This window comes from Zootoca vivipara, chromosome 1 (genome assembly GCF_965207765.1).
Source record: "Zootoca vivipara chromosome 1, rZooViv2.hap1.1, whole genome shotgun sequence".
Lineage (NCBI taxonomy): Eukaryota > Metazoa > Chordata > Lepidosauria > Squamata > Lacertidae > Zootoca > Zootoca vivipara.
The window spans coordinates 11,769,095-11,792,560 of record NC_142582.1 but is presented as its reverse complement, the minus strand read 5'-3'; the positions used below and the strand labels follow the sequence as shown (position 1 = coordinate 11,792,560).

The window sequence follows — 23,466 nt, the reverse complement described above, 5'->3', positions numbered from 1 at the left end:
GCCGACCTTCTGATCAGCAAGCCCTAGACTCTGTGGATTAACCCACAGTGCCACCTGGGTCCCAAGTTTAATGAATACTAAATGGAAGTTTAATGAACACTAAATGGAAAAGTTGCCATGATGTATCCAGGGTACCAGCGATAGGAGAGCCAAGATCCAATATTGATTTCCAGATATATATGATGAAGGATTTTTCCAATATTGATTTCCAGATATATATGATGAAGGATTTTCTCCCTAAGTGCCAATGACACAGTGCAACTCCTGGGGCTCCTGCCTGACCTCACACCTGGTGCAGTATTACCTAAGTGAAGTTGTTTATGAGGTCATTTTGTTTTACCTTCAAACTGTTTCATAGGAGGCCTCTTATATATGCTGCCTCTCAAGGATGAAATACATGCAGTTTGTATCCAATCAGATACATTGGAATCACTTCCCTTTCAGGACATAGAAGTACCACATTCGGATCGCCTTCATTCAAGTTGATGTTACTGAGGTCAGGAGATGAAGGATTAGGCATTGTAAGGTCAGTAATACTTCTTATAGAATTATTTGTAACGTTCCTTGTGATGGTGCAATGAAACTGTAATGGGTTATAGACAGGTCACCCTGGACCTGTGTTGGTTGGTTGTTTTTTTGTTTTTTTGCAGTTGTATTCTGCAATAATAGTAAGCTAGTGATGGGTTTATACTGTCCACACAGACCTCTGCTTTATTAGTCGTTCTGCTTCTCCAGTTTCGCCACCCAGAGATACCCTTGCACTTTAGCACTACGAAAGAGGGGCAGCTGCCTCTCCTGAAACTTTTTTTTTTGTATAAAAAGTTGCATGAATTCCTTCAGTCAATTGAATTGATTTTGGTTCACAATTTAATTGATTTTGGTTGCTTGGTTCTGGTCTGCAGGGAGTCGGTGAAGAACATTTCGTTGCTCTGCTCAGTTCTGAGATTTCGCCATACGTTTCCCTCATTGTTCCAAGCCCATCTCCATAGCAGTAAGGACGAGAAACTGGCTTTTCCAACCAAGTTAAAGGTGAGATATATCGGGATGTTGATTTCTGCACACGGCACTATTCTGTGTTGTGGCATAGCAGGAGCGCAAAAGGTGAATATCCTTCGCGGTGGTTTGTCGCTGCCTGTGTTGCGATTCAATTGGATCGCAATTCCGGATGCGCGAAATAACACTTCGTATGTGGTATGTGGCTGATGCTGAAAACCCACTGTGGCAGGGGCTGTGGTGTGTATAACGGTCGCACATTAATACCTGCGGCACAGGCTTCCAGGATTAAATGGATGCTTCATAGGCGAATTGCCTGATCGGAAAATCTGAAATTGCCCTTGCGATTTTAATTTTAAACTGGTTTCAGGCCATGGGTCAATACATTGCCCAGGCCTAGAACTGACTATGAGTACAAAACCTTCCTAGCACCAAGTGTGTCTGCTTCCTGGCAGCCCCTCAGTGGGGACTGCCAACTTCCCCACCCAGAAACTCCTGCTGGGGGGGGACTGCTGTTTTCCCCCACTTGGAGGGCTGCTGCTGCTGCTACAGAAATGAAGAGGACTGTAGAGAGTACTGCAGGGACCAGGTCCCTGGGCAGGCAGCCAAAGTGGGAACAGCTGCTGGGGCAGCATTATAAAGCCTGCCTGTCCTGAATTCCATCTCCCTGGCCCTGCAGCCCCTTGGTGGGGACTTGCCTTCTTCCCTACCCAGAGACTCCTGCTGTGGCTGTTGGGAGGTGGAGCTGCCATATTTTTAGGTATTTTAAATGGTGTTTTGAATTTTTGGTTTGTTTTATTTTATTATTATTTTGTTGGGGGGTGGGATGGACCTTTGGTTGGGCCCGGGGATTAGTTTAATTTTAGTATGATTATTATTATGGGGTTCCCCTCCCCCCTGGTTTCTAGTGTTTTATTGGTTTGTTGTATGGTTTGTGTTCTGTTCTTAAGGGGAGAGGGTCAGGGCTGCAAGAATGGCTGGGGCAGGTTCCACAGGGGGGGGGGGGATGCACTGGGACACCCGATCTCAGTGATCACGGGTAGGAGGAGGAGGTTATGCTAAGACCAGGCCATGTCATTACCGAGGAGGCAGGTTTAGTCATTGTTTGAAGGCTCTCCTTGCTTCCGGGTCTGGTCTTGACTGGAAGGATACTGGAATCAGCAAGGAGACCCACATGACCTTAAGGTGCTGCTGTGCAATGCCAGGTAAATGATTCACAAGACTGCTGCCACCCACGACTTGGTCGTGGATGAAGGATTTGACCTGGCATGTGCAACAGACACTTGGTTGCTGCTGCCTGTCCACCAGGTTTCTCTTATGCACAGCAACTCAGGTCATGTGGGCGGGGAGGGGAGAGTTGCAGTCATTAGCTTGCACCAGGCATCCTATTGGCGCTGAGGGCCTTCTGGCGGTTCCCTCACTGAGAGAAGTGAGGTTACAGGGAACCCAGGCGCCTGCCCTGTGGAACGCCCTCCCATCAGATGTCAAGGAAATAAGCAACTATCTGACTTTTAGAAGACATCTGAAGGCAGCCCTCTTTAGGGAAGTTTTTAATGTTTGGTATTTTATCGTGTTTTTAATAGCTGCCCAGAGGGGCCGGGGAAACCCAGCCAGATGGGAGGGGTATAAATAAATAATAATAATAATAATTATTGATCATGTTGAGCAGGATGGCCATGGAATGCCACAGCGAAAGGATTATACTGGAACGGCGCAGCGAAAGATTGGCCATTCTCCAAAGGCTGAAACCCATTTCGTACCGAGAAACGGGAGTGAGGAGGTACAAGGGAGCTTGGGTAACATATTGTGACCTGTTTTATGTAAGAACATCATTGTGCTGTGGGCGTGCTTGTATTTCAGTGTACGTGGAAACGGTTTGTGTTCTTCCCACTGCTCTCATTGCTTCAGGATTCTGTGTGTAAGCAATCCACCAGAACTAGTACTACATGAAGGAAACGTTTTGGAGGGAGGTTGCAATTGGGTGGTTTTGGTTTTTTGGGATGATACGGAAATAGTGAGAAATGCCAAGATGGAGAGGTTTGCTCATCCCTAGCGGACTCGCAGTTACTCTTCATGGATTCAGGCAGTGGTCCTTGGCAACCCTACCTGGAAACACCAGGATTTGAACCTGGTTCCTTTGGCAATGCAGTCATGTACTGCTGAGCTATGGGTTCCCCTCCTTGTAAGGTCCCCTCTCTTGCCACAAAAAACCTTTGAGCTTTCTTTTCTCAGGGTTTTCAAAAGAATCCGCAGGAAGCGCAACTCTCTTGCCTCAGAAGCAAAATGGGATTCCAAATCCTGGAAGGAGACTTGCTCCCAGAAGAGTTGGGAGGCGAAAAGCAGTGGATCGGAAGACCTGACGCAGCCTTGCTGTAGTGAGTGTGCTCATCAGCCAAGTGAAGTGAGGCCTTTGGTTTAACTTGTCTACGCTTGCGCATGTTCAGTGTGTATCTTAGAGTTGGAAGGGACCCCGAGGGTCATCTAGTCCAACCCCCTGCAATGCAAGAATGTGCGGCTGTCCCATAGGGGGTCGAACCTGCAACCTCACCGTTATCAGCACCACGCTTGAACCAACCGAGCTACAGTTTTGTTTGTTTGTGTGTAGCACAAATGGCCTTATTTGGACGTCGCAACATTTAATTCTGCTCACTCAGTGGCCAAGCGAGACACGGGCATGTCACTTTAAATTATAGGTGGGCTTAAATAAAACACGGGACCGAGTGAATTGCAGCAAGCTTCAGCAGATCCCGTTAGGGATCCAGTTGATTAACTATTGCAATAGGACAGAACCCAATTTAATGGTGTTTTTTTTTTTGCCATATTCTGAATGTCACAGAATCACAGACTTGTTGAGTTGGAAAGGAGCACTGCAATGCAGGAATCTTTAACCCAACATGGGGCTCAAACCCATGACCCTGGGATTAAGAGTCTCATGCTCTACCAACTGATTGTTCAATCTAGCTGAACCACCAGTTAAGAAAAGGTCTGTCCAGAACAAAGCTTATATAGTGGGTCAAACACAGCACACACTGTCAAGCACTCTTCTACATACATCCAGAAAGGCTACAGGTCATGAGAAGTAAAACACACATGGCTCTATACTGGCAACTTCAACCCCACAATTACCTTGGGGTGCCCCTAACTGCTCAGGCCATTTGGGTCTCAGATGTCCTCCTTTATCACTGTTTCCTTAGCAACCAGGCCTTCCAGAGGGTTGTTGACATTCCTGTCCCTATCTGTCCTTGGATGCTCTCAAGGAGATGGCGGCGCTAGCTCACAGCAGACATAGCAAAACATCCTGCGCCATTTGCGCCACTTTCAGGGTCAGATAGGAGAGGGAATGCAGCGGAGGAGTCAATAAAATGCAGGCCTGAGAAATCAAGCCAAATACGTTCTAGCCAAAGGTTCAATACAATTAATATTGGAACATTAAAAAACAAACAAAAAAACCCTACGCCCTGGGTCTCTAATTCTTACATCAAAGTGGTAAGAATTATATTGTAAAATGGCATCTCCCTTGCATATTGAGATTCCGTGCATGAGCCCACAATGCAGTTTTGCATTCCAGACCTGAGTTTGATTCCTGTCCGGGTTTTCAGAGGGGCTATGAAGGATACAAAAATGTACCATTATGCAACATTTCCACTGAGCGCTGAGATATGACAGTGGGTGTGCTTAGGACATAATTCTCAAATTGGCATTTGGAACCGAGTTCAACTTCCCACAACACTTACTTTATGGGGTTAAGGAGATAAGGCCTAAAGTAAACATTGTGGGAAGCAGAATGTGCAATATGGTATCTTGAGAGAGTTAGCTCAAATGCTGAGCCATACCACTCTCTATCGCTTTATTCTCTTTTTGCCAAAGGCGATTAACTTATTTTTTATTTTTTACTGCAAACATTACAGTGGCACCTTAGTTCTCAAACTTAATCCGTTCCGGAAGGCCGTTCCTAAATCAAAGCGTTCCAAAACCAAGGCATGCTTCCCCATAGAAAGTAACGCAAAACCGATTACTCCATTCCAACCCCTAAAACAGCAATTTAACATGAATTTTACTATCCAATGAAGCCATTGATCCATAAAATGAAAGCAATAATCAATGTACTGTACTGTAAAATAAATAAGACAGTATTGTAGATGATAAAAATAAAAATAATATTTCTTACCTGCATTGATGATGGTCATTATCCATTTCCGTAGTCATACAATCAATCAATCAATCAATCAATCAATCAATCAAGTAGCTGAACTGGGTTCCACAAAGTCACAAAAACAAATTAACCCCCAAAGCCTCAAAAACAAAAAACGCAGAATAAATAGCAAAAAACGAAAGCGCCAAACTTAATCTGTTCTGGAAGTCTGTCTGAAAACCAAGGCGCAGCTTCTGATTGGTGCAGGTGCCCTGGAAACAATAGCTGACAGTCGCATCGGACATTCGGCTTTCGAAAACCGGAACACTTACTTCCAGGTTTTTCGGCATTTGGGAACCAAGGCATTTGAGAACCAAGGTACCACTGCATTTGCTTTCATGGTCAAATTACAGCTGGGAAAAGTGATTGCTGGTGGGTGTGGGGCTTGGAAAATAATAAGGGGAAGGGAGGAAAGGGTTCAACGTCCCTTCCCTGTGCACCATAGTTCTGATGCAGATCAAGGTGCGTTTTCTGAAAATGAAATGGTCGAGTTCACATGTAACTCTAAACCTTGGGTAGAAGACCTTTCTGTTTTGGCTGCATATTGGTAGGTGGGTCTGGTGTCCATGTGGGTAGAGCGCCCTCTTTCTCCTCTCTTTTTGCCACCCCTTTCCCTGCTGCGTTTTGCCACCTGCATGAAATTAGGCCAAATTAGTTTGAAGACTCCTTTTGAACCCTAATGTTGCAGGTTGACTATCCCACTCTAAATGATGGTTTGGCACTCCATGGATGAGCCTCTATGTGGTAGTTGTGATGATGATGATGATGATGATGATGATATTATTATTTTTAAAACATATATTTTAGAATTTCTTTATTTTTCCAAATTATCTTAAATAATTACATGGTTTCATGTTTTGATTTCCCACCCACACCTCCATGGTGTTTTTGTTCAAACCCTTTTCTCTTGCATTATCTATATCAATTTTTTTATCTATTGCAAAAATCCATTCAATACGATTTCAGTCGTACCTTGGAAGTCAAACAGAATTGGTTCCAGAAGTCCGTTCGACTTCCAAAATGTTCGGAAACCAAGGCGCGGCTTCCAATTGGCTGCAGGAAGCTCCTGCAGCCAATCGGAACCGGCGTTGGATGTTTGGGTTCCAAAGAACATTCCCAAACTGGAACACTCACTTCTGGGCTTGCGGTGTTCAGGAGCCAAAATGATTGAGTCGCAAGGCATTCGACTTCCGAGGTACGACTGTACTTTATTGTTTTCCTTCCACTGCTCCTATCTAGAATCCTGCCTGTGATTTCATTTGACCACAGTGTTTTTCCAAATAGTCCACAAAGGCCTCCATTCTTCTATAAAAAGTTCATCATTTTGATCTTGGGGGGAAAACCTTCCCACTGCAGTTTCAGTGGTCTGTCTGCCTTGGACATGTGAGTCCACAAAGAACGCAGTCATTCTGCTGCTGCCCCCATAGCAAACCTTTAAGCTGGGTCTGGGGAGGACAACTCATTTCTTACCAGCTTGATTGTGCATGTTATACAAATCCAAAACATCAAGCTCTTCCTTGATTCCTCTGGACCTCTGTGCTAACAATGCCATCTGTCTCTAATAGGTAAAGAGTTGCCTGATCAAAATCCTTTAATTGCACGACAATGTTTTGAAACTCCTCCACCGATGGAACCCAGCGCTAACATCGTGATGTGCCCCGATCAGAAGCCTCTTGTTCTAGGTATGTTCAGGTCTTGGGTGCATTTTTTCTTGAAAAGTAAGCTAGCTCAGTGTTTCTCAACCAGTGTGCCTCCAGATGTTTTGGGTCTACAACTCCCATCATCCCTAGCTAGCAAGACCAGTGGTCAGGAATGATGGGAGTTGTAGTCCCAAAACATCTGGAGGCACACTGGTTGAGAAACACTGAGCTAGCTAGCTAGCAGCAGCAATATGGCTCCCTCTAAGCTCCATTTAGGGACACGAGTGGCGCCATGGTCTAAACCACTGAGCCTCTTGGGCTTGCCGATCGGAAGGTCAGCGGTTCAAATCCCCGCAACGGAGTGAGCTCCCATTGCTTGGTCCCAGCTCCTGCCAACCTAGCAGTTTGAAAGCACACCCCAAAAGTGCAAGTGGATAAACAGGTACTGCTCCAGCGAGAAGGTAAACAACGTTTCCGTGCACTTCTCTGGTTTCAGTGTTCTGTTGCGCTAGAAGTGGCTTAGTCACATGACCCGGAAAAACTGTCTGTGGACAAAAGCCGGCACCCTTGGCCTGTAAAGTGAGGTGTGCGCCGCAACCCCAGAGTCGTCTGTGACTGGACCTAACTGTCAGGGGTCCTTTACCTTTACCATTTTAAGCTCCAGTTGTTCCTGGATATGGGCTTTTAAGTGGTGATATCCCAGCTAGAGAATGCCCTTTCCTGGGGCCTACTCTGTTGTCATTTCAGTTATTCCAGAGATTCATGCTATGGGCTGACAATTCTTTTCTCTCCTCCCTTTCTTTTCAAAATAGCGCTATTGTAAAGTAATAACTCCATCCCTTTATTTATCTTCCAAGAATCTAAGGCAGGCATCCCCAAACTGCGGCCCTCCAGATGTTTTGGCCTACAACTCCCATGATCCCTAGCTAACAGGACCAGTGGTTGGGGAAGATGGGAATTGTAGTCCAAAACATCTGGAGGGCCGAAGTTTGGGGGTGCCTGATCTAAGGTATTTTTAATTTTTTCTTCAGAAAACCTTACCTTTATATATAGCTGGCAGTGTGCAAACATTAAAATGACTGCATTTGTACATTTTTTTAAAACTGATGTGTGAGATGTAAGTATATATGCACTGCAAGTGTAATTTGGGAAACTGTGTTTTATTTCAGTTAGCTGAACGTTTTAAAGTGTTTTTTCTAGTTCAATGATTGTAAAGAGCAGCATATACGTTGCTTTCACATTTACCTTTACTTATTTTGCCCAAATATTTACGGTACTCTATATTTGAGACCTTTAAATTCTTATAACAATTTCTACCCTGTTTCTCTCTCCCTCCCTCCCCTCCATCCTGAGAACTTGGTTGTAGGGTGGTCTATAAATATTGCTAATAAAATAAATGGAGAAAATATAGAAAATGGGAAAGTAAGAAATTGCAAGCCAGCCATAGGAAGCTACTTCGCCCCTCAGGCCCAGCAATGTCTACTCTGATTGACAGCATCTCTCCAGGGTCTCAGATGAAGAAGAGCCTCTCTCATCACCTGATCCCCGATGCTTTTAAATGGAAGGTGCCAGAGAATGAGCCGCAGTCCTCTTGTGTGCGGAGCATGTTCTCTGACACTGAGCTACAGGCCCTTGGCCCTTAATAGAGATGCTTACCGAGGTGACGTTTTGCTTTTGATAGTTATAGAACTGCAGCAGCTGAAGAGCTACAGCAGTACCTCTCTCCTCGGAGCCAGGACACAACTGAGAAACAACCCAGTTGCTGTTGCTTTCCAACATGCAGGTAGGTTAGCTGAGTAGCTTTAGAGCTGGTCCAGCTGGACGCTGTTGGGTGAGAACTCCTTTGCCACCATCCCTGATTATGGACCATTTGCTGGTTGGGGTAGATAGGAGTTGGGGGCCACAAGTTCCCTACCCCTGGTTTAGAGAAACAGGGAGAGCATGCATCTTCTCAATGTTCTGCCCTTAATTTTAATTTAATTTTAATGGTGCATTCAAGTTCTCTATTTTGAACCACAACCTTCCCCAAAGACGAATGTTGCATGCATTGGTGGATGTATATGATAACTTGTTGTTGTTTAGTCGTTTAGTCGTGTCCGACTCTTCGTGTGACGCCATGGACCATAGCACGCCAGGCACTCCTGTCTTGCACTGCCTCCCGCAGTTTGGTCAAACTCATGTTCGTAGCTTCGAGAACACTGTCCAACCATCTCGTCCTCTGTCGTCCCCTTCTCCTAGTGCCCTCAATCTTTCCCAACATCAGGGTCTTTTCCAGGGAGTCTTCTCTTCTTATGAGGTGGCCAAAGTATTGGAGCCTCAGCTTCACGATCTGTCCTTCCAGTGAGCACTCAGGGCTGATTTCCTTCAGAATGGATAGGTTTGATCTTCTTGCAGTCCATGGGACTCTCAAGAGTCTCCTCCAGCACCATAATTCAAAAGCATCAATTCTTCAGCGATCAGCCTTCTTTATGGTCCAGCTCTCACTTCCATACATCACTACTGGGAAAACCACAGCTTTAACTATACAGACCTTAACTATATGAGAACTATCAACAGTAAATTGATTGTGTGAACAGGCTCCAACAGGGCTTTAACTGGAAGCATGAATGCTCATTTATCTTCAGTCGGACGGAAGGATGAAAGAAGTCTGTGAACTTGCCAAGGAACTGATAAGGTTCATTACTGAGTCATCAGTTCGACAGAGCACACTCTTCTTCCCAGGCTCAGAGGGAAAATGGTGAAAACAGGTTATTTATTGGTGTCGCGGTCCTTGTTTGACTACTTCTGAGAAACTAGTACCACAGCCATTCTGTCTTTAAGGCTTTCATTTTGCCTGATATTTACAGTGTGATTCAGTATCAAGAATACATGTTTGATCAGTCTGACGAAGATTCTCCCAATGCCTGGCGTCTGCTCCTCCCCCAGCATTCCTGACCTCCTCCCTTTGCTCCTGCGCACCTTGGAATGTCTTAAGTCAGGCATGAACTTAAAAGGGCGAGGCATCTCCCCGCTGGACACTTCCCCTGACCCCTCCCCCTGAGGTTGCAGTAAGGGCTCTAGGATGCTGCCTGAGCCAGGGTGCCTCTCTTCTGCGATTGTCGGGGAATGCTCACTGCTAGAACAATCCCTGACAATTGGGATGGTGATTTTTGCAGCTGTTGTTAAAGTTGCAAAACAAAGAAGCATGGGGCGGAGGGATGGAGAGGTTTCTGATGATGGAGAACAGCAACAATCAGGAAAAGATAGACACAACATTTTACAAGGACAGGAAGAAACATCATGGACAGAATAACTGCCACACACAGGAAGAACAAGGCTATAGAATGTGTCTATACAAATGGAAGTTGTTAATATTGCAGTTGTTGTATAAGGGATTCTTATTTTGACTGGAATGTGATTGAAATTAGTAAGATTTTGGAATGCAGAAATAATGAAAATCATCAAACCATCAAATCTAGCACGTGGGGGGGGGGCACCTAAATTATATAATTCAGTATTTGACTTGGCCAATATCACTAACTGCAATTGGTTTATCTGTTTCTATAACTATGTATTATGGGTTGTATCCATATATACAAATTCAATAAATAATAATAACAAAAGTTGTCCTGTTCACACAAGGACTTCTGCTTGTGCAAAGGAATGGGAATGAAAATGGGAGCAGAAATTGTCAATGCTCGCTCATTAGTCCCACATCTGGAATGGAAATAAATCCAGAGAATACGATCCATATTTGCCGTAGTTGCTTTCAGCCCACAAATGAGACATAATTTATTACATTCTCTAATAGCTACACGGATCACATGAGTTATGCAATTTCATCACAGTGGGCAGCAAGACAAATAATGTACTTCTTAGCAGAAGACAAATTGCAGCAGAGCAGAAACAGTGCTGCATGTGACAACTACCGGACTCAACAAAAAGTGATGCCCTCTTAGACCCCTAGTCACAATTATAAAAACAAGCAAAACTGTTCCACCCATCTCTTTTCTATCTATAAGGGATGGGAACTTTGCTTTCTTAAGTAAATAAAGCCTAACTAAAAAATAAAGCCAAAATCTGCAGCAATGTTGTTAACAGGAAGAGAGCATACGTAGACTTGCTTGCTAATGTTGTCCTTTTTCAGGCTTATACATGCTCCATTTACAATTGCTCAGAAATAATATATTTTCATGTTTTCCACTTTAATTTATATCTTCTCAGGAGACCAGCCAAGGCCTATCATGAAGATGTTGGCTTTTTTGATCCTAATATTCTTGCTAGGCATCTTTTCTGGTATGTTCCTCGAAGAGCTGGCCAATTTTTTCGTTATATAATCTGCAGAATATATTTGTGATGTGCATTTTTTTGTAATGTGTATCTAATATAGACTACTAAAAAGAGGGACCCATTGAGACCTTGCCTTCTACTAAGTCACACTTATGTGTGCTGTATGTCTGCGTACATGCACACACAAGAGTGAATTGGTGTATGGTGGCCATGCAAAAATATCTGGGGTGTTTACATGTTAACATTCAATGGGTATGCAGTCTGTGTACGCAAATCATAGTTTTACAAATCAACAAGGATACCCTTTTCCACACAAACACTTGTACAGTTTGTACCTGTGTTCAGCAAAACGTGAACAAGTCTACTATTGCCATCTTGCCCCTGAGGCCTAGCACCAACCAACAGGCAGATTTGGATTAATTTTTCAGCTGCCCAGTGGGGATAGCCATGAGATGAGCCCACATTTCCAAATGATATGGATCTTGCCAATTTTTGTTCCACTACAATAAGCATGCTTTACTGAATCCGGTGGATAAACATATTTTCAACTGTGCTACACAAGAGAAGAGACATAATACAATGTTCTGCTGATTAATCCTGAAAAAAGTGTATGAGTTTTCTGATTGGTTCAGAAAGCCATTAATGTGGTTCATGTTTACTTCTAGGATTTCTGTACGGCTTGTGCAACCCCTCTGATACCTTCAAGCAGGTGATGAAGGTACAACTGAGGTAAAATAACTCCCTCAATGGATGTACGGCACATGAGGCAAAAACACACAAATGCAGGTTGATTCTCTTGAATGAGCTTAGCAGAGGCAAAGATGGAAACCCATGCTCCAAGGATTAGGGCATGTGGCTCTTCAGGTGATGTTGGTCTCCAACCAGCATCAGCTGCAGCCAGAATGGCCCACGATGAGGGATGATGGGAGATGTAGGCCAGCCACATCTGGAGGGCCAGATGTTCACTTGGATAAGGCCAGTACAGGGGACCTGTGGGCCTCCAGATGTTGCATCGTTCCTTACTATTGGCCATACAGTCTGGGCCTGATGGAAATTTGAAGCCCAATGCTCTCTGGAGGGCAGTGGCATCGCAACGGGTGGGGTGGGGTGGTGCAGTGGGCGAGGTGCACTCCCAGTGGCACGTCTCCAGGGGTGGCAAGGCGGCGCCCCGCCATGGTGGCACGAACAGCCATCGCACCGCCACAGCCGCATGTAGAGGATCCTCCCAGCTTCCCTCCCTCCCCGGCTCGCCGTAAGCGGCTCCTGCTTTGCTGCTTTACAGCGAGCCAGGGAGGGGCGGATGGGAGCCACAGCTCCCCCTCCCTCCCTGGTTTGCTGTAAAGCGGCAAAGTGGGAGCTGCTTATGGCGAGCCGGGGCCGCTCCTCCCAGCCTCCCTCCCATCCTGGCTCACTGTAAGCGGCTCCCGCTTTGCCGCTTTACAGTGAGCCGGGGAGGGAGGGAGGGAGGGAGGGGGACAGACAGGAGCTGTGGCTCCCAAGAGGGCACAGCTTTGCCAGCACCCCGGCAAAGTGATGTGTGTGTGTGTGTGTGACAAAACAATTCCGCACTGGGTACCACCTGGGCTTGCTATGCCTCTGCTGGAGGGCCAGTTTCCCCAACTCTGCCATAATCCATGGGTTGGTTTTGCATGGCGATATCTGTACCTCCTAAAATGCAAGCTGATAATTGCACAGCAAGGCGGAAGGTGGTTCTTGTAAAAGACTGGTGGTTTCTACACGCACACCCCATAAGAAAGAAGCACGATTATACTCTGATAAAGATGCGACTCGGGTCCTGGCTGGCAACCCAACAGCAAGTTTGTTAAAATATAGTAGGAGGAGAGATTGATGTGTCTGCTACCTTTGGCAGGCTGCACACAGAAAGAATATTTTAGCACTGACCTTCCTGTCAGTGTGAATGAAGAAGAAAACTGGTTTGTAGTCGTTGTTGTTTTGCAGAAAAGGCCCTCATCCCTCACTTGCAATGAAAGGTGTCAGGAAGCATGAGGAAATCAATGGTAAAACAAGGAATTAATAGGGCTCTCCGATTACTGGCACAAGACAAATGACCATTTTAATACGTTCAAGTATTACGTTCAGATACAAATGCCCTACGATGTATGACTGCTGGAAAAACAAGTCTAATATCTATCCCTCTCTGCTTCTAAAATTTGATGATATTCTGATTTGTTCTTTTTTAAAAAGAGCAGATACCCCACCCCCCACCCCGCAGGACCCTACAGCCACACAATCCATCCTTTGACCCCATGGTGAGCTATTTTGCTTAGGCTTAAGCAATATTGTGGATATTTTGATTGTTTTTGCACATTTCTGCTTAGTCGCCAGAATGAGGCCCTTCAGCAGAATCTTCAGAAACAGATCAGTACTTTCCGTCAGAACGTCGTTGGGCTCCAGAGCCTTGTAGACGCCCTCGGAAGTGTCCATGGACACTGGGAGTCCCAGAAGGTGAGGGTCACCTGAGCTACAATTTATTTAAGCTTCTGACTTGTAATAACTAATTATCAATTATCACTGGCTAGCAGTCAATAAGGTAATGCATCCCTTTGAAAGTGAACTGACAAATCAAAGAAATTCGCCCGTGTGCCAACCTAGCAGTTTGAAAGCACGTCAAAATGCAAGTAGATAAATAGGAACCGCTACAGCGGGAAGGTAAACAGCGTTTCCGTGTGCTGCTCTGGTTCGCCAGAAGTGGCTTTGTCATGCTGGCCACATGACCTGGAAGCTGTACACCGGCTCCGTCGGCCAATTAATGCGAGATAAGCGCGCAACCCCAGAGTCGGTCACGACTGGACCTAATGGTCAGGGGTCCCTTTACCTTTAAGCCAAGGCTGGTGCAATATGTAGATTAAAATTTCTTGTGACAATTTTAGTAATGAAAAACGACATTCAATCTACAGAGGCAATAATATTTTGATGGTGTTTATAACAAACACTATTTACTAGAGAATCTTCAAACTCCCAATATTTCCCACACAGATCATGTTGGTGAACATAGCCTACTGAGAACCACATACAATCAGGGATAATAAAAATGAACACTTTGTGATATAATTGATATGATGGTCTTTTGTGTTTATAGTGTCAGTGTTAGCTGCCTGCGTCCTTGTGGAAAGGAGGGATATGAGTTTAATAAATAAATGAATCTTCCACAGCCTTTTCACAGTGATTCCTAAGAAATCACACAAAGAGAACCTTGTGCTACTCTCATGAAGATTTTTGCAAAATGCCTTCTCTCCACAGTCAGCCATAAACAAGGCTACCAATGCTGGTAGAGGTTAAGGGTGACAGTGAATAATAATAAAATAAAAATAATACCCCAACTAATCTGGCTGGGTTGCCATCCATCTATTCTACATCAGCTCTGCTGGTTGTTAAGTTCTTGGCCCCATTCATGGTGGGATGAAAGTTAAATGATCAGTATGAAGAAAATAACTCAATACTTCTGATATGGATGCACTCGTGTGTTCACCAAAGTCATAACATTCCTCCTCTACTTGGTAGTTTCCCTCATTTTCCTCCACTGATCCCTGACTGCTTTGTTGAAGCTTCTCCCTCGCCATAACCCCCACTTCCAGACATTGTATATTCCCCACTTGGGCACATCAACCCAGGGGAAAAGACTCAGGATGGGAGAAGAGAAATTATTTCTATAAACTGCAGAAACGGGACATGTGTTTGCATAGCTGAGGGTGGTCTCTCTCCCACACCTCAATTGTATTTTTGTGTGTGACAGAATCTCTTCAAGGAATTGGGGGGCACCGCAGTCGAAAGCAACCAGATTGAAAAAGAAGACTTTGCCCTGAAATCTGCAGGTAAGAAGAGGATAAAAATAGAGTGGGAGACAAACACGAGGAGGCAGCAGAGCTTCAAGGGAACAGTGAGGCAGATGGAGCGGGGAAGAGATGTGGTGTTGGGGTGCAAGCAGCAGTGATATAGCATGAGGGGAGTAACTCCTCTCTTGAATCTGTTGATTTCTGGTGTGTGCAAATATTTATCCACTAGAATATTGGCTGCAGGCTTCTAACTTCATATTAATATGGAATACCCCCCCAACATTTCTCCAAGGGAATCAGGGACATCCCAAGGAAAAGCGGGACATTCCAGGATCAGATCAGAAACTGGGGTGGCTTCCATAAATCTGGGACTGTCCCTGGAAAATAGGGACACTTGGAGGCTCTGATTTGGTACAATTACACTATTCTACTATGTAGGTCTTTAAGGCATTTCAGGTAGCTCTTCCCCAAATTACATGTGGGAAGGGGAAGGAAGGGTGGGTGGGTGAAGGAGACAAAAAGCCCAAATGGATGATGTGATGGAAGGCGGGTGCAGCAGGAGAAGAATCCCTCTGGACCAGACCAATCTGTCCCTCTCTCCCAGGAACCAATTTGGTGGGGAGGAAAAGGAATGGGAAGAGAGAAAGATGATTGAGTTATCAGAGAGAGAGAGAGAGAGAGAGAGAGAGAGAGAGAGAGAGAGAGAGAAAGAGAAGCAGGCAGTGCTTTCTTCTGGGGGCACTCAAGGGTACGCAGTACCGGCACCCCAATATTTAAAGTGTGGCACTTACTGTAACAATTTTATGGTGAGTACCGGCACCTTTTTTTTTTTTTTTTTAAAAAAAAAGCCCTATAGGATTTGCTTGACGATCACACATCGTGTTGTGTGATAGACTCAACAAAGGAAAATGAGAGGGATGAACCCTGTAGCAATGTATTAAAAAAATGAAGAACGGGACATGCCATTGCCAAATGACTTAGGTAGTTCATTCTAGGAGTCGGGGTGGAAGTAATGAAACAAATCCATATTGGAGGCTGTTTGACTTGAACTGTGAAACCCCAATAGATTTGCGATTAGTACTTGCCAACTGTGATAATTTAATTCTGATTGGATTCTCTGTGATTCTCTTACTAATTTTGTGTGTGTGTGTGTGTGTGTGTGTGTGTGTGTGTGTGTTAACCCTCCCTGTTTAATGCCCTATTATCTGTAGGTGCATCGATCGTAAAATTCAGCACAAGCTATGAAACAGGAGCGCAGGTTTGCATGTTGGGGCTGTGCTGGGATTACTCACGAGCACCAGAAGTGATTCTTGAGGTAGGAATCTTGGAAAGCAATGTTTGGAGTCCTTCTCAATTTTTTTGACTCCCCACCACTACCTCTCAAGCATCCAGCAGAGAAATCCACCTACCCTCCAGTTCAGTGCCATGGCATAGATTATTTGTACACCCCTATTTAGCCAAGAGCCCCCCCCCCCAAAAGCAAGAAACACTACACATTAAGACAAAAGAAATATACAATAAAAGCACAACACATGAAACAAAATGATAAAAAATAGCGGCAGGATTTTCAACAGCCAACATAATGCGGGGGAAATGGAATGTCCCACTGATATATCATCCAGAACCTGTTTGAAGTCCATATCATAATATCGTTTTCATAATTTTTGACCTGGCAATATATTGTGAATCATGATGCGTGTGTTCTATGCCAAAAACACAATGTGAGAAAAACTGTGAATCCAGCCAACGCCTCTACATAGCTCCATCCTTATTTCAGACACTGTGATATATTGGTATGTCATGATGTTTAGCTGGTGATATAGCACAATGTTGAAAACCAGTTATCACCCAACCCTACTCTTCATCTCTACATAGCTCCATCCTTATTTCAGACATAGTGATATATCGATATAACATGATGTTTAGCTGGTGATCTATTGCGATGTTGAAAACCAGATAGCCCTACCCAACTCCACAACAGAAACAGTCGCTTAACACATTTCCAGCAGACTTGGGCAACCCGAGGCTCCCAGGCTCTTCTTTGTGACTGAAAGTGTGTTGTCCAGTTTCCACTTTGCAACGCACTGTGCATTGCTTGTTGGGGCATGGGCAGAGGGTCAATTCAACACGTCAGCAGATGGTGCAAATGGAAAACCCAGTATGGTTCGGGTCCGTTCCTTTACTGACAGGTAGTCAATGCCGTTCCTCAGCTTAGCAGTTACATACAGATGTAGCATAAACTAATCCTATCTCAGTCTGTCCCAACAGCCAGCTTACAGCAAGAAGTAATAAAAGGCGTTTCCAGCAACATGTCCTCCTTGCAGCGTTCCAACACAGATTAGGTTCTCGGCAAGGGGCAGAGGCCAAAGCAAACTTGCTACAAACACAAGGGTGCTTATACTTTAGATTGTGCTGCATCACTCTGTAACTCACTCTCATCTCCCATTCCCACTCATCTCCCATTCCCACCCACCCCCACCACCCTCTGTATATATATAGGGTCTGACACTTCTGTTTCTAGTGTATCTGAAGAAGTGTGCATGCACACGAAAGCTCATACCAAAATATAAACTTAGTTGGTCTTTAAGGTGCTACTGAAGGAATTTTTTTATTTTGCTTCGACTCAGACCAACACGGCTACCTACCTGTCACTCTCACAAGTTTTCTAACTCACATTTAACCAGCTGCAGGTGCAAGACAACATACCCTCCAACATTACTCTGATGAAAATAGGGCATAGCTGCCAAGTCTCCCGTTTTCCCTGGGAAATCCCCATTTTTCCAGCTGTTCCAGCTGTCATTTATGAGCATGCTCTGCCCAGTTCCAAAATGGTGGCAGTGCTACGTCCGGTCTGCTATTTCCAGCCCGGTCCCTTATTTCTCTGACAGCAACTTGGCAGGTATGAAATAGGGACATCCTACTCTATCATGATAATTTTACTATTTATACCCCACACATCTTATTGGGTTGCCCCAGCACTCTGGGCAGCTTCCAACATATACACAGTAGTACCTCGACTTACAAATGACTCGACCTACGAATGTTTCGAGTTATGAACAGAGTTCCGTCCGCCATTTTGGATGCAGTTTAGATAGGATTTTTTCGACTTACAAATTTTTAAAATTCCTCCCCCCATTGGCTTCGACTTACGAATTTTTTGACTTACGAAGGTCCGTTTGGAACGGATTAAATTCATAAGTCGAGGTACCACTGTATATAAATAATAAAACATTAAACATTTTAATTTTTAACCTTCCTTATACATGATTGCCTTCAGACGGCTCTGGGTCTGGATAACTCCATATCCTCCAACATTTCTGCAATGAAAATAGGGACATCCTAAGGAAAAAAGGGACATTCCGGGATGAAATCAGAAACAGGGATGGCTTCTCTAAATCAGGGACATCCTTGGAAAATAGGGGCATTTGGAGGGTCTAGGACAAGCACACCTTAGTTGACCTCACTCACTGGCCTATTATTGAACTTGCAAGCAAAACTGTCACTTTATTTCTTAAAAACATATGCTGCCTATTACCATCCATCTCAAAGAGGTGTACATAAATAAGTATACAATATAGGTATCAGACACATTAAAATGATAAAGACCATGCATAATGCAATAAATAAAACATAGCACTCAAAGGGCACCTTTGGCTAACTCCTTAACACACACACACACACACACAGAGAGAGAGAGAGCGAGAGCGCTGAGTATACAGCTGTGTTTTTAAGAACACTAGCTAGTGTTGGTGCTTCTCAGAGGGAAGGTGGTGCCATACGAAGGGGCCACTACAGAAAAGGCCTCCCCCTTCTTCACCACTAACCAAGGCTGTGGCACAACCAAGAGGGCCTCCACCTCGACTGAGCAAAATGCTCAAACGTAGAGGTGCTTCTGCAGGTACCCTGGGCCCAAGTTGTTAGCATGAGCTATAGAGTTCCTGCTGCCAGATTCATAGGGTTAATTCTGAAGCTTTAACTGAAGAGTGGACTACCGTGTCTCCCCCTTTTTAAGACACCGTCTTATTACTTTTTTTCCCTCAAAAAACCACAGGGTGGCTTATTTTTGGTGGCATGTCTTACTGGTATTTTTATTACGAGTCTGAGGGAAGGGAGGTGTGCAGCCCTCTCTCCCCGGCCCTGGGATGTTCGCGAAGGGCTGCTCTCTCTCTCCTCCAAGGTGGGGACTCACTTAATAGCAATCTGCTACACTGGAGCTTCTTAAATCTAAACCAGTATAATGGAATCTATCTGTGTGATACAGTCCTAGCAGTAGCCTATACGTAAAGCAAGCAAGGATCTCTACCAGCCAGCTGCCCAAGACTTAAGTTCCAACAGTCTGATGTTCCAACAATGTAGCACTTTGTAGTCACTGATAGCAAAGAAGCTACCTGCTGAGAACAAAGAAGCCAGCTAAGCAGCAATTAAGATTGCTGACTTGGTAAATGGTAGCAATTGAGAAGCAATTGAGCCAGCGAGGTGAGGAAGCACGTGTTGTTAGGACCGGCAGTTTAACTTTTGTGTAGAGCAGCGTTTAGCAGCTCCGTTTAGCAGCTCGCAAACAGCGAAGGAAAAAGTCCTTAATAAATAAATAAAAGTCCCCAAGGCAAGGACTGCGATCCAAACTACTTACAAATCCTTAAAGGGACAGCTCCACAGACAACCAAGCAGCATAAGGTAGAAAGAAAACTGCAGCAGGCTTTTTAAAAGGCTGCCTTATGCCTTCGGTAAAAGCAAGGAAACAACAATCAGACATGGGAGATTCCCGTTAAGAGGAAATCAACGTGCATTGAATGGAAGGGAATTTAGGGAAAGGTGGGGGGAAGCGAGAGGTGGGCTGTGTGTGTGTGTGTGTGTGTGTGTGTGAGAGAGAGAGAGAGAGAGAGAGAGAGAGAGAGACAGACGCAGGGGGGGGGGAGAGAGACAGACGCGCGCACGGAGGTCTCTCCCTAAAAGGGAAAACAGCCTTTGCATTCTTCAATTGCCCCTCTTTTCTTCCTCGTGCCTTCATCTCCTCCCCACCCCACTTTTCTCCCCTTCACCAAGTAGAGCTTACACAGCTTGGCTAAAAAAATATTTTTGGATCCTTTTATTTAAAAAAATGCTCTCAGAAACGGGAAAGGGAAATCACGAGGCTTTGGCAGCCAGCAGCTACGGCTGTTCGGTGCATTTTTACAAGCTTTTAAAGGAAATACGTGTCTGTGGAACGACAGCAAAATGGGGAGAGATTTTTAGGGGGGGGAGTTGGCTGGCGGGAGGGGGGTTATTGCTAGTGGGTGAAGGGTCTATCAGTATGTCTTATTTTCGGGGTATGGCTTGTATCGCGCAATTGCTTAGAAATCCTGCTATGGCTTATATTATGCCTACGTCTTAAAAAGGGGGAAAGACGGTAGTAGCAGCTCATGTTTTCTCAATCTGTCACTGAAAAGCCGTGTGAGGCAGTCCATGTCTCATCCCATTTCCTGTCGCATATTGTACCCAATTAATGTTCCATTGCTTCATGCAAAAGCTCCTGCTTATTAAAGAGGTACTAAATTTCTCTCGATTAGTTGGGACAGATGTCTCTTAGCTCGTTCCATTCCTACTCTTAGTGTGCGTATGTTTGTGGTATATATAACAATGAAGGTGATTTTATGTGTATACTTCTGACCGCCACGGGTGCATTCCTAACTGATCTGCTTTCTTTGGGGGGAGAGAAGGGGTTGTGTGTGACTCTGTACAACTCCAAAAAGTCCCATATTTAAATTTAAGGGTACAATCCATAGGACATTAAGTCTTGCTGAACTCAGTATAATGTAACTGTAGTTAGACATTGTCACAGTGGCCTGGGTGGGCTACTTCAGAGTAACGACTCCACACGGCTCTGCATTTTATCTTTTTATTGGTGCTGCGTATTTACAGTGCTAAAGGCAGTACTATTTACAGAGACACATCTTATCCGCTTGAGTCAGAACCTCCGATTGGCGTTTGGCGCGTTTTTTTCCCAACATAACAACTTGGGGAGACCCAGCCTCTTCCCCCTACGTTTTCTGCGCAATTCCGGAGTTGGGGGGATAGGTCTGCCCCCCTTGCTTCCCCCTTCCTGTCCCACCTGGGACGATGGCTCCGCTACCCTGCCTGAGCCTCGGACACCACTTCCTGCTTCCCCACTTGAGTCGGAACTCTCCCTGCTTTCCCCTGCGCTCGGGGATGGGCTGGAACTCAGGAGGGGAGGGACTTCGCGATATCCCCTGTCCCTCACAGACATGTTTGGGATTTGTACTACGGCATTCTCATGCGCACCGCATGGAAGTTACTGTTGTGTGAGACGGTGAACATGCTGAGCTGCACACATCCATATTAATCCCTCCCCTATAACACATACACACCCATAGCTCACAATCCTGAAAGGAGGAAGGGCATAGTCATGGGAAGTAGTTGATCTCCACAATCGGGTTCAGTTGCGCATAGCTGACTTCTCATAGTAAGTGTAAGACTGTATTGGGAGGAAGGGGGAAGCACTTAATTCTGCGTTCAGTCATACCCCACGGCAGCCATTTTGTGTTATGCCATGCATCCCGTGGTGGCCATTTTGTGACTTGTGCCCATGACAGAATGAAATGTTTCCGTATGTGTTCATTTTTAAATTATTTAGAAAAAGATAAAGAATTGCACAACTTTTAGAAAACATCTGAAGGCAGCCCTGTTCAGGGAAGTTTTTAATGTCTGACATTTTTATATATATTTTAATCTTTTGCTGGAAGCCAACCAGAGTGGCTGGCGAAACCCAGCCAGATTATTATTATTATTATTATTATTATTATTATTATTACAGACAGCTTTTTATAAACTGTTAAACTTATTATTTATTTTAAAAATCTTTATTATCAACTTTTAAATTGAAAGTGCATCACAACAACAGAGAAGTGGTGTGGCAGAGGCATTTTACAATTTGTCAAGATATGAGTACAGGCAACAACCATTTTGTGCATGTCCAAAGCACGCACAACCGTGAATATGTGCAGCGCCGCAACTCAAAAGTGGCTAGAAAAGGGGACAGAGTGGGGCATAACAGGGGTGGGACGACAGGCTTATTATGTATGTTCTGCCAACGGGGTCAGGAATGCAACAGATAACGTCCCACTAAGAGCAAGTCCAAGGAAGGTATTCCATACCAAAAGCAGCCTCTTAACACTCTTCCAGTAGTTTTGCTTCCCAGTGACAACCAGATAAAGGTGTCCAGACATGTTGACTTCTATCTTGTGTTGGCTGCCAAAGTAGGGACAAACCAGCGCCACCACTGTTGCGGACTTGAGTCTGAAGTGTAATTCGCATACAAACGACACTTATTTTCTGAATTCTCCAGATTTGTGTCTGCTCTCTTCTTGATAGGCATGAGACTGTTTTTGTTTTTCAGCGGGATAACACCCCTGGGAATTGCTGGGCCATGCAAGGCTCCCAAGGCTATGTCGTCATCAAATTGTCTGAAGCCGTCTGCCCGGTGGCTGTGACCCTGGATCATATTTCAAAGAAAATTTCTCACACAGAAGAAATAACCAGTGCTCCAAAGAACTTCTCTATCTATGTGAGTAACCTTCCTATGGTTTTCAGGACATCCCCCTTCCTCTCACCTGCATATATCTTGCATTGAGAAATTTTAAAGGTGGAAGTGTTTTGTTTTTTGTTTTTAATAAAAAAGAACACTTATCAATGTTTGTATAGCAACCTATGGTTCATTTCTTTAAAGCTGCTTATCAAATCTCTTTCGCCTTTCCCCTTTGTCTCTTCTTAGGGATTCAAAGATGACTTTGAGAAGGAGGAAGGGAACTTTTTAGGGTCATTTGTCTACAGAATCGATGGTTTCCCTATGCAAACTTTCAAGCTGGAGGTATTATTATTATTTATTATTATTAAATTAATTAATTTCATTTCTATATCACTTTATATTTTTAAGAAAAATCTCTAAGTGGTTTACAGCATATTAAAACATCAATGAAACAATCCAGAATCAAACATTTTTGAAGAAAGTCAAATATAGAGTCAAAGCAACATAACTAACAGAAAACTAAACTTTTATCTTAAAGATTTCAAAATAGAACATTTCCAAGGTCAACTACAGAATACATATTTAACACAAAGTCAACAACAACAACAACAAGAAAAATCTTAAAAGTTTCAACCCCCCCCACAAACCATTGCTAAATGAAGTCAAATATAAAATGCACATTTAAAACAGCACAATTAACAAGAGAATAAAATATTGTAAGTATGACATGGCTGTTTGGAAGGCACAAAAAGATGGGGCAAAAGAATCCAATAGTTAGGGTTTGCTACAGAACATGGGGGGGGGGGAACGCAAAGGATTTGAAAGATGGAATCACTAATGCAGAGACAAAAGATCACAATCTTCTAATCGTTCTGTCAGCGCAAGTGTTTTTGCTTCCAGATGGAACAATCCCCTCTCTTTTCTGTCCCCCGCACTATTCTAGTGGTTTTTTCCGACCCCCAAGAGGGGATTTGGGGGGCTGTGTGGATGGTGGCAAAGGCTAATTGTGCTAATTGGAAACCTTGCTCTTAGCTGAATCTGGTCCTTGATTTTTCC

At 44.3% G+C, this 23,466-nt stretch overlaps 1 protein-coding gene across 1 annotated transcript in view; it reads left to right on the top strand.

Annotated features, from left to right (window-relative positions):
- The first annotated feature begins 2,663 nt into the window (after positions 1–2,663).
- LOC118084483 (SUN domain-containing protein 2-like) overlaps positions 2,664–23,466 on the top strand; it is a 23,435-nt gene continuing 2,632 nt past the window's right edge. The window contains exons 1-11 of the mRNA XM_088676738.1: positions 2,664–2,773; positions 3,226–3,368; positions 6,751–6,867; positions 8,507–8,608; positions 11,029–11,100; positions 11,760–11,823; positions 13,434–13,560; positions 14,849–14,927; positions 16,100–16,203; positions 22,282–22,449; positions 22,657–22,752. Coding sequence (XP_088532864.1) covers positions 2,664–2,773; positions 3,226–3,368; positions 6,751–6,867; positions 8,507–8,608; positions 11,029–11,100; positions 11,760–11,823; positions 13,434–13,560; positions 14,849–14,927; positions 16,100–16,203; positions 22,282–22,449; positions 22,657–22,752 — 1,182 coding nt within the window. The remainder of the gene's footprint in view (positions 2,774–3,225; positions 3,369–6,750; positions 6,868–8,506; positions 8,609–11,028; positions 11,101–11,759; positions 11,824–13,433; positions 13,561–14,848; positions 14,928–16,099; positions 16,204–22,281; positions 22,450–22,656; positions 22,753–23,466) is intronic.